Genomic DNA, 11,487 nt, shown 5'->3' on the forward strand with positions numbered 1-11,487 from the left:
GAACTCGTGTTGCATCTCACCCCTCTAACCAAAGAGCCTCCGATTATGCAACATGAGGATATTTGCGTCATCGGAGGCTCTTTTCCAGAACAGAAACACGGAGATCTCCGTCTGAACCGAGGCAACGATGACATTCAAACACACCACCAGGTTTCTAACACAAAGAACAGATGTGGTGAAATGTCCCTTTAACGGGTTATATCGATCATGATCAATAATAGAGGCTCCTTCTGGGTTAGTCAACAGAGAAATTATTGATTGATCCGTGTGAAAGGTTCCCCTAACTCCACGTGACGGGTACTCACCACCTAGCTCGTTTCGTCACCGACATCATCTGAGCGGACAAGTTTTATCCAGCAACTCTTTATCAGACCCGCTAGCACCCTGAGAAACTCGGAGCTTCTCTGCTGGCCACCAGGGGGCGACTCCTCTCTGGCTGTATAGAAGTCTATGAGAAAATGGTCCTACTTCTCTCTGCTGGCCACCAGGGGGCGACTCCTCTCTGGTTGTATAGAAGTCTATGAGAAAATGGTCCTACTTCTCTCTGCTGGCCACCAGGGGGCGACTCCTCTCTGGTTGTATAGAAGTCTATGAGAAAATGGTCCTACTTCTCTCTGCTGGCCACCAGGGGGCGTCTCCTCCCTGGTTGAATAGAAGTCTATGAGAAAATGGTCCTACTTCCCTCTGCTGGCCACCAGGGGGCGACTCCTCTCTGGTTGTATAGAAGTCTATGAGAAAATGGTCCTACTTCTCTCTGCTGGCCACCAGGGGGCGACTCCTCTCTGGTTGTATAGAAGTCTATGAGAAAATGGTCCTACTTCTCTCTTAATGCATTATCTCAGTAAACATGTTCTAGGGGGCGGGGCTTACCTGCTGATTGACAGGTCGCTACCACACTACCAATGCTAGTTAGCTACTAAGATGACTAACACTTAGCTGTAAAGTTGACCTCGAAAGAACAGCCATCAATGATATTTAGTAATAAATACATGTTGGAGGCTAATTTGTTGTAATTACCGTTGGGGATTCTTCGTTTACAGCCAAGGCTTTTATTGTGAAAGGTACCAGCAGGAGCAGAGAACCACTGATCCGGGTGGATGCTAGAAACCCTAAACCACAAACTGTCTCAGCCAATAAGCAGCAAAGAACAGTCCTAAACCGTCAACCTTTTATGGAGTTGAGAACAAATCACGTTTCAATTGTCAAGGCAACTTTTCAGTTTTATTTAATTTTCACTTTTTGACTCAACAAAAAACCGTTGGGACTTTGTGGGAAAACAAACGTTAATGCAAAAGAAACTTCCAAAAAGTCACAAATGCAGCAACATGATTTCAGCAACAGAATACAAAAAGAAAAAAAGAAAAAAAAGGGGGGGGGGGCGCCTGAACCTCCGTTCATAGGAATGTTGATGCAGAGGTGGGAGGGGTGGAGCCTATGGGGGCGTGGCTACAGGACAAGCAGGAAGGGTTAAGTGCTGGAGCTCAGAGCTGCCCGCAGTCAGCGATGGTGACCTTCTTGTTGGTTTTGCCGCTCTGGCTGCCGAGGTCCTCCATCTTCTTCACCACCGTGTCGAAGCCCTCCACCACCTCGCCGAACACCACGTGCTTCCCGTCCAGCCTGCAGAGACAGAGCGCCGTCAATACCAGCGCCGTCCACTTATGAAAACGCAACCATGACTATGAATCACGAGCAATGTGAGGAAAATCAACATGAACACATGACCCGGTTGCGAGCGGCGGCGGCGACTCACCAGGTGGTCTTGGCCGTGCAGATGAAGAACTGAGACCCGTTGGTGTTGGGCCCGGCGTTGGCCATGGACAGGACGCCGGGTTGGGTGTGCTTCAGGGTGAAGTTCTCGTCGGCGAACTTGTTGCCGTAGATGGACTTCCCACCGGTTCCGTTGTTGTTGGTGAAGTCGCCGCCCTGCAGGAAGGAACGCACGGGAATCGACCGTCAATATAGTCTACCAATCGGGTGCTCGTTAGCCAGCAGCTACGGAGAGTCCGACAAGGAAGCTGAGCCAACGGCATCAGACCCAAACCCAGCTGGTACAGGATTATTAATTACTTTATTATTTATCAGACAAACTGAGCCACTCGTGTCTGACAGGCTGCAGGTTTGCATTTGTGGTTTTAATGCAGATTAAAAAAGAAAAAAGGTTTTAAATCATTTAACTTTCTGAACCGTGTTATTTACTTGAATCCTCAGCTTCTAAACTGATCAATAAATCACAACATGCGACGTTTCTCCCAACCAAAGTTTGACGTTAAAGCCTAAAAGAAAACGTCTCTTTAACAAACATGATTAACATGACGTCACCTGGCACATGAAGCCGGGGATGATGCGGTGGAAGGAGGAGCCCTTGTAGCCGAAGCCCTTCTCGCCGGTGCACAGGGCGCGGAAGTTATCAGCGGTCCTGGGCACCACATCGTCATGGAGCTGCAGAACAAAGCAAATGCACCCAGTTAGTGTACAATCTGATCAAACAGTGCTATTAGAGGGTAAAGGTCGTGAAATTCGTAACCAGTCAGTGAACCAACATCTAGCTCGTTGCCATCTGGGCACCGAGCCAAAACGGCGAGCAGTTTCACCACATGCACTTTGTTCTGCGTGGTGTGAGGTCGTACGACAACCTGCAGCCCCTTACATCCAGATGACATCACCTCCAGACCTGCATCATCATTCTGCAGGTTCAACGCTGAGTCACTGTTAAACTACTAACTTGTCTTCATGTAGCCTGAAGGCAGCTGCCGGCCCATTAAAGGGATCAGGTGATTATGTGGTTGGTTTGATCCGGCTGGAGGAGGAATGCAGCATTGCACCACGGATCTGCTGCTCTGCACAGTGATGCTGCCATGCAGGGGGTGGGGGCTGATCTCAGAACAGCCCAACACCTGCTCCGCAGTAACAGAACCCAGACCATCATAATGTGGGAGCTGTCTGCAGGATCCGATTACGGCCGCGCGGCCCCGTAAATTAAAGCTGGTGGCTCACGGCGCTCCGGGTTCGGGTCTACGCCGACCTCGGGAACGCCCATGACGGGGCACAGCTACGACCATGGGCACAAAATGGCTGGGACTGCGGTGGCTAGCATGCTAGCAGCCGTAAGCTCGTAGTTTAAAAAATAAAAATAAAAACGCCCGTAACGATGGCGTCATCATCCCCCGTGCCGCTTATGTGAAGTTTTATTTAACAAATGAAAGCAGCTATGGCGCGTGTTCGGTCTTCTCCCTACATCAGCATTGTTCTAACCGTGTAGCTAGCGCGCGCGCCTCAGGCCCCTCCCCCTGTGGAACTTTCCAGAAGTGTCTGTCCAGCAACCGGCGCAGTTAGCTTCCACGGCTACATGCTAACCGCCGCAGTACAGTTTCTCTTTTCGTTGGACTGTGGCCAACATCATTCACAACGCCAGTCTCGAATTAAATAATACGTAACGATTAAAATAGGAGCAGGAAGGTTTTAGTCGTTTTTAAATAGGCGGGAGAGGAGGATTCCCGGGCTCGTGAGAAGGCCGCAAGACGCCGCAACAAAGAACAGCTCAGTGTGAGCGAATGTTCCGTTAGCATTAGCTTAGCCCCGTTAGCCAGCGGTGGTCAGACTGCTGCCCGGGCAACGGGCCTCTCAACGACTCAAATGGGGCCGCGGGCCTTTTAGTGGCCCTCAACGTGACGGAAGCCGCCAGTTAGTTGTAGTTTTCTCCACCCAAGGCGGCGAATAGCGCACGAATAGTTGGCTTGCTGCCATTTAATTCCGTTATTTATCTGCCGTAAAAACCGCCCAAGACTGCGGCTCAACGCGTCGGTTCCATTACAGCGGGTTTCAGCCGAAACATCGTTAAATCAAGATGGAGCGCGTCTTCCAGAAAGTAAAACAGAATAAAGCTACATGACTTCCCGTTAGCGCTGGCTAGGAGCCACACACACGTGCACATGGCCACCATTCAAGCCGCTGCTTCTGCTGACAGCTCGGCCGCCGCTCAACGGCGAGCAGCGGAACCCGGAGGTTCTCCCGGCGGCAGCACACCGAGACCGGACGGCCGTGAAGCACCGACAACCCGGGGCCGGTGGGCAGAGAATCACTTACCGCAGGGTCGCGTTAACCAGCCCCGTCTTACAGTCATCACCCCCGGCTACGCTTTAAGTCACAGAGACGGGTTTTTACCTGCATCACAATCCGGCCGACCGGCTTGCCGTCAGCGTTGATATCGAAGAAGACTCTTGTCTTGGCCATTTTCTTCTGACTGAGAGACGTTGGACTGAGCGGGTTTTCCGGCGAGAGGACGCAGCTGGCCACAAGGATCCGAAAAAGATGGAGCCGTGCGGTTTAATTTTATATAAGACACCGGCGGGCGGCGGAAAATCACAGCGAGCCAATGGGCGACGCTGAAAACTTTGATTAGCGTCCGTTTTGGCGAATCAGCAGCCAGGAGAGCGGGGCGTCCCTTCCGAGTGGCCTGTCACCGCACAGGCACATTACACGGTGGGCTTCATTCATTCAGCAGCGTGGCCCGCTTCCAAAACACGGTGGGGTTTTTCACAGTTTCTCACATCAACACCGCCCCCTTTACTCGTCCCCGTCACTAGAGCTTGAACTCGCGAGAACCAGCGCAGCGCGCGCACGGATCATTGACAACTCAGGGGTCCAATACGTGAAGCGCTCGCGGAGGGTCAAGTCCCGCAGTCAGCGCGCGTCCCCGCTGTAGGGGGGGGGGGGGGGGGGGGGGGGTGGCGCGTTAAGGGCGCGGTCCGTCCTGTTAAACACAGTAGAAGTACAAGTACGTACATGTACGTCCTGTACTAACTATGTAGATATGTACATACTGTGTGTACATATACATACAGAATGTGTACATGAACATCCTGTACTAACTATGTAGACATGTGTACATACCGTGTACATACTGTATGTATGTACATGTACACACATACAGTATGTACATGTACATAGATACTGTATGGGTGTACATGTACATACTGTATGTGTGTACATATAGCAGGGTTGAGGTATTAAAGTAGCAGAAATACTCACATAAAGTACTAGTACATAAGTGGAATACTTCCCTCTGCTTCCAGCTTTGTTCAGGAGCTTTAACTTTCAGTCTTTGCTGGCTCACCTTTCACCCGCTGAGGTTACCGTGGTAACCAGTGCCATCATCTGATCCGGACCAGGTTGAGTCCAGTCAGTCTTCCTGGAGGCGGTCTGGTCGTTTCCAGGTGGAGGTGATCTTTTAGTGACCTTTGACCCCCTCTGGGTGATGCTGTTTAATTGTTTCATTATTAATCACACATTAATTAATCACCTGTTCTACTTTACTTTTAATTCATCATTAATTCATCCGATTATAAAACACTGAAACACTTAACAATAAAAATTCCATTTTGTCCAAAAACCTAAAAGTTGAAATCATCCAAACTGATCAAACTAGTTGATTGATCGTGGCTCTAACACTTCACTTCCTGTATGGCACCAATAACTTATTTATTTCTATTCCTTCACTCAAACCCTCCTCACAGCGTTTCCATGATCAATAATGATTATTGATCGTCTCCGAATGAAGGATTCCTCTTTCTTCACGTCTTTCCAGTGTGTTTATTAAATTACAAAGGTTATTATTATTACTGTTATTACTGAATGATACAGTTTGATCATGTACAGTTTATTTTCCCAGAAACTCACTGGAACATGAGACACAACCGTCTCTTTACAACGTACACAACAACGATGGAGATGATCATACACAAACTGTGATGTCAGAGCATTGATGTGATGTCAGACTCCACCAGCAGCTCGTCCTCTTCGCTGTCGTATTGCTGGTTTATGTAGAAAACAGTTGCTCCAGAGTCCGGGGGGGGGGGGTGTAGTGAGTTAAAACCCCACTTAAAGACGCCGACGAGCCTCCGACACAAAAAAGATACAAAAAGTCTGAACTTGGACATGAAGACTCGTTTCCACTCAGCCACATCGCCAACAGGAAACAGGAAGTTAAACGTCGTCGAACTCCAAACGTCTGGAAACTTTCTAGAAGTTCATTTCACCGACTCAAACTTTGATAATCACACAGCTGTTTAGATGTAATGTTTTATTGTAGTTTATTTATGTCTAGATGACCTTATATGGAGTGTTGATGGAGCAGCTACAAAGTTAGCGTAGCCTAGCACCATCAACCAGACTCCATTCAGAAAACCAGCGTTTTAACAGTAGTTAGCTTGTGGTCTTGCAGACAGAGCTGACAAAGCATGACTCAGCACTTTCGTCGGGGTCTACGTGGAGGAGTCCTTGTCGGGGTCTTGTGGTCGAGACCTGGTTGGAGGAGACCTGGTTGGAGGAGACCTGGTCGGAGGACACCTGGTCGGGGTCTACGTGGAGGAGACCTGGTTGGAGGAGACCTGGTCGGGGTCTATGTGGAGGAGACCTGGTTGGAGGAGACCTGGTCGGGGTCTACGTGGAGGAGACCTGGTTGGAGGAGAGTATTATTCTAACTCACATAGATGAATAGAAGTCCCGTTGTGATGAGTCATGGTTTAAATCTTTGCGTCCTCTGAAGCGTGGACGTCTGTGGCTGAGTGACAACGGGACACTTCCTGTTCGTTGACCCCGTGGGAAACACCATGTCGGCTCCTTAGAAGCTTCTTCTGCTCGTTTACACTTAAAACATCCATCAACTACAAACATGACGGCTTCCTGTGAGCGGCGAGGCCGTCGGCGCCGACAGGGAATGGCGGATGAAGCATCAAAATACAGTTTCAGGATAAAAAACAAGAGAATAAAGTCACCGCCATGGTCACACATCAAAAAGTTCATATTTAAAACTGCTTTCCTTCTTATTGTCCCGACGGCGCGGCGGCGTTCATCCTGACGGAGCGGCGGCGTTCATCCTGACGGAGCGGCGGCGTTCATCCTGACGGAGCGGCGGTCATGTTGTGGTGGCGGTCTTGATGGCGGTTGAGGAGAGAGTTCATATCTTACAGGAAAGGTAGGGGTGTGTGTGTGTGTGTGTGTTCAGTTGTTCTCGAACAGCGACAGCAGGTCGTCGTTGTTGTTGTTGTTCGGGAGGTCCGGGGGTCCGAGGTACGACAGCAACTCATCGGGGTTGGTCAACTCCGGGAGCAACTAAACAAACATGAAAAGTGACAGAAAAGTAGTTTTAACTTCAGTTTATGTCAATCAGGTGAAAGTTCCTACAGTCAGTCAACGCATCACTGTGACTCACGTCCAGAGAAGTTTCAGGCCCCTCCCCCGACCCCCCGAGGCCAAAGGAGCTGTCGCCTTGGAGACGGGGGTTCTGGTTGCTACGCTGCATCATCTGGTTGCTGCCTCCCATTTGGGAGTTACCGTGGAGACCCTGCTGCTGCTGCTGCTGCTGGGAGAGAGGAGCACCATGGGAAGTGGAGTCCAGACGGCCTGACACCGACATCTGAGAGGAGGAGAGGGAAGGAAACAGGAAGTCGTCATCATCATCATCATCATGTGATCTTTCAGGTCTGATGATGAAGGTGAAGATGTTACCTGTCCAGCCAGCGGGTGAGAGGGGGGCTTGTCGGGGGTGAGGAGGGCACTGGAGAGCTCCGACTGGTACGAGAGGGGAGGAGGACCGGGGGAGGAGAAGTCCCCCCCGACCCCCGGAGTCCCAGGACCAGTGAAGTCTGAGAAACCAGCATGCTGACTGGAGTAGGACGGAGCTGAGGAGGAGACCATCGACACATGTGATCACTTCAGAGAGAGAGAGAGAGAGAGAGAGAGAGAGAGAGAGAGAGAGAGAGAGAGAGAGAGAGAGAGAGAGAGAGAGAGAGAGAGAGAGAGACAGAGAGAGACAGAGAGAGACAGAGAGAGAGAGAGAGAGAGAGAGAGAGAGAGAGAGCTCCCACCTGGTCCTGGGTAGTCCGGTGTGTGGCTGTTATTGTTGTTGCTGGGGGGGTAGGGCATCGGGGAGGAGGTGGCGGAGGAGGGGGCGGGGCCTAGCGATGCAATCATCTCCATGACGCTGGGCAGCACCATGTGACTCGGGCTGAGCGTCCGGCAGCGCTTCAACACGGGGCCGTCAGACTCCTCCTTCACATGCAGGTCCGGCTTCACGGGGACCGGCTTCCAGCTGCAGACCGGGTCGATGGTGATCTCCTCGTACTCCGAGCTGGGGGGAGGAGGAGGGGGGGCAGAGAGGGGGAGGAGGGGGGAGGAGGGAGAGTGACCGAGGTCAATAACCAAAAACAAACTTTGTGGTTTCTGGTTCATCAACACTGACGGATTTCTTAAAGTACATTTACTACAGTACTCTACTACTACTACTACAGTAGTACTACAGTACTCTACTACTACTACTACTACAGTAGTACTACAGGATCATACAGGCAAGATGGCAGAAAAACAGGAAACGATACTTCAAAATAAAATACCGTTAAAACATTTCACACATTTGGAGAAATGAAGATTCTTACTTCTGAACGTAGATGAGGATTCCCAGCATGTACTGGTCCACCTCGAGGCCTTCTAGCAGGGCTGTTTTACTACACACACACACACACACACACACACACACACACACACACACACACACACACACAGTTATACATAAGGAAGGTGGATAGGTAGAAGTAGTTATTGTATGTGATCAGACTCACTTGCACACAGGACATCTCCACGTTCCTCTCTCACAGTTGAGCTGCAGGTACGACTCCAGGTCAAAACACTGTGGACGGACAGACAGACAGACAGACAGACAGACAGGCAGACAGACAGGCAGACAGACGAGTTTTTATGTGATCCTGATTTTATTATTTTTGTGTTTTGTAGAAAAACATGACGAGCGGGAAAGGTAATGGAAAAATAGATGAAAGAAAAAAAAGTTTTTGCTATTAATAAAAAATGTAGATGTTTTCAGTAATCTGATGTATCTATACTTGAGTTTATGTGATTTCTTTGATATTTAATTTCATATTTGTACCCGTTCAGGTGAAGAGTGGTACTGCAGCAGGGAGACAGAAACCCACTAAATGATCATAAATCCGGATCAAGTTCTGTGAGAAGTTGATGAGGGGAAGCTGCTGAAAGCAGGAAGACCACACAGTAAGTGTAGAAAGCTCTGGTCGAGTTGGTGGTTCCTGAGAAACCCAGTAAAACCAGACTCCAACACGTGGTCTCTGGTGGATCATGTGATGATGGATTACAGGAGACGCTGGACAGATTCAGGAAAGATGCCGAGTCATTTTATCAGAACATCTGGTCTCTGATTAGAGCCGCGTTCCTGATGCAGGACCAGCTCAGAGCGGTTCCTGTCCTGCTGATCCAGACCTAGTATTGGTATACTTTTCTAGTAGTTGTGTACTTTTTTAGAATCAGTATACTGATATGACCTGTATGTGTCTGCAGGCGTGACCTCTGACCTGTATGTGTCTGCAGTCGTGACCTCTGACCTGTATGTGTCTGCAGTCGTGACCTCTGGCCTGTATGTGTCTGCAGTCGTGACCTCTGGCCTGTATGTGTCTGCAGTCGTGACCTCTGACCTGTATGTGTCTGCAGGCGTGACCTCTGACCTGTATGTGTCTGCAGTCGTGACCTCTGGCCTGTATGTGTCTGCAGTCGTGACCTCTGACCTGTATGTGTCTGCAGTCGTGACCTCTGACCTGTATGTGTCTGCAGTCGTGACCTCTGACCTGTTATGTGTCTGCAGTCGTGACCTCTGGCCTGTATGTGTCTGCAGTCGTGACCTCTGGCCTGTATGTGTCTGCAGTCGTGACCTCTGGCCTGTATGTGTCTGCAGTCGTGACCTCTGGCCTGTATGTGTCTGCAGTCGTGACCTCTGACCTGTTATGTGTCTGCAGTCGTGACCTCTGGCCTGTATGTGTCTGCAGTCGTGACCTCTGACCTGTATGTGTCTGCAGTCGTGACCTCTGGCGGGCAGCTGGATGCGGCGGAAGGTGATGGGACACTTCAAGGAGACTCTGATGGCGGTCTGCTCCACGCCGTCCTCTCCGTTCAGCCCAGGAGTCCCGGGGATGGAGCCGCTGCTGAAGTTCCTCTTTACTGGAGACGAGAACATTCAACGCTGTAAACACGAGGACGGCAACGAGCCGCCGCCGGGGCTGATGGGAAAAGTAACTCACTCTTGGTGACACAATGCTCCGCGGGAAGCAGCCTCTTCTTCATCAGACCCTGAAGCACTGAACGCACCGACGGACGGTGGACCAACTGCAGCACGAACAGGTGAGACTGCAGAGAGGGTGAGACAGGTGTGGGTCAGACAGGTGTGTGTGTGTGTGGGTCAGACAGGTGTGTGTGTGTGTGGGTCAGACAGGTGTGTGTGTGTGGGTCAGACAGGTGTGTGTGTGTGGGTCAGACAGGTGTGTGTGTGGGTCAGACAGGTGTGTGTGTGGGTCAGACAGGTGTGTGGGTCAGACAGGTGTGTGGGTCAGACAGGTGTGTGTGTGTGTGGGTCAGACAGGTGTGTGTGTGTGGGTCAGACAGATGTGTGTGTGTGTGGGTCAGACAGGTGTGTGTGTGTGTGGGTCAGACAGGTGTGTGTGTGTGGGTCAGACAGGTGTGTGGGTCAGACAGGTGTGTGTGTGTGTGTGGGTCAGACAGGTGTGTGTGTGTGTGGGTCAGACAGGTGTGTGTGTGTGGGTCAGACAGGTGTGTGTGTGTGTGGGTCAGACAGGTGTGTGGGTCAGACAGGTGTGTGGGTCAGACAGGTGTGTGTGTGTGTGTGGGTCAGACAGGTGTGTGTGTGTGTGGGTCAGACAGGTGTGTGTGTGTGGGTCAGACAGGTGTGTGTGTGTGTGGGTCAGACAGGTGTGTGGGTCAGACAGGTGTGTGGGTCAGACAGGTGTGTGTGTGTGTGTGGGTCAGACAGGTGTGTGTGTGTGTGGGTCAGACAGGTGTGTGTGTGTGGGTAAGACAGGTGTGTGGGTCAGACAGGTGTGTGTGTGTGGGTCAGACAGGTGTGTGTGTGTGGGTAAGACAGGTGTGTGGGTCAGACAGGTGTGTGTGTGTGGGTCAGACAGGTGTGTGTGTGTGTGGGTCAGACAGGTGTGTGTGTGTGGGTCAGACAGGTGTGTGGGTCAGACAGGTGTGTGTGTGTGGGTCAGACAGGTGTGTGTGTGTGTGGGTCAGACAGGTGTGTGTGTGTGTGGGTCAGACAGGTGTGTGTGTGTGGGTCAGACAGGTGTGTGTGTGTGGGTCAGACAGGTGTGTGTGTGTGTGTGGGTCAGACAGGTGTGTGGGTCAGACAGGTGTGTGTGTGTGGGTCAGACAGGTGTGTGGGTCAGACAGGTGTGTGTGTGTGGGTCAGACAGGTGTGTGTGTGTGGGTCAGACAGGTGTGTGTGTGTGGGTCAGACAGGTGTGTGGGTCGGACAGGTGTGTGTGTGGGTCAGACAGGTGAGACTCACGCAGCAGCAGGCGGTGACGGTGATCTGGATGGTGTTCCTGCCCGGCTGACACACCTGCTTCAGGTACAAAGGCTTGTGGGAAGTCTTGTTGTCACCGCGCTCGATGG

The 11,487-nt window shown here is 51.0% G+C and overlaps 2 protein-coding genes across 2 annotated transcripts in view; both read right to left on the reverse strand.

The window, feature by feature from the left end:
- Nucleotides 1–1,199: 1,199 nt before the first annotated feature.
- On the reverse strand, nt 1,200–4,321 carry ppiaa (peptidylprolyl isomerase Aa (cyclophilin A)). Its single transcript, XM_084025160.1, has 4 exons — nt 4,162–4,321; nt 2,320–2,439; nt 1,751–1,923; nt 1,200–1,617 (listed from the first exon to the last, which is right to left on the reverse strand). Exons 1-4 carry the CDS (start codon nt 4,228–4,230, stop codon nt 1,482–1,484), a joined length of 498 nt encoding a protein of 165 aa, XP_083881286.1. The 5' UTR covers nt 4,231–4,321; the 3' UTR covers nt 1,200–1,481.
- Nucleotides 4,322–5,565: 1,244 nt separating this feature from the next.
- LOC311023471 (zinc finger MIZ domain-containing protein 2-like) overlaps nt 5,566–11,487 on the reverse strand; it is an 18,325-nt gene continuing 12,403 nt past the window's right edge. Inside the window, 9 exon segments of the mRNA XM_084025316.1 lie at nt 5,566–7,110; nt 7,211–7,414; nt 7,507–7,679; nt 7,866–8,128; nt 8,433–8,501; nt 8,616–8,683; nt 9,860–10,017; nt 10,098–10,203; nt 11,381–11,487. The exon segment at nt 11,381–11,487 is cut by the window's right edge and continues 25 nt beyond it. Coding sequence (XP_083881442.1) covers nt 7,000–7,110; nt 7,211–7,414; nt 7,507–7,679; nt 7,866–8,128; nt 8,433–8,501; nt 8,616–8,683; nt 9,860–10,017; nt 10,098–10,203; nt 11,381–11,487 — 1,259 coding nt within the window. The 3' untranslated portion in view covers nt 5,566–6,999.

This window comes from Eutrigla gurnardus (genome assembly GCF_963514095.1).
Source record: "Eutrigla gurnardus genome assembly, chromosome: 13".
NCBI lineage: Eukaryota > Metazoa > Chordata > Actinopteri > Perciformes > Triglidae > Eutrigla > Eutrigla gurnardus.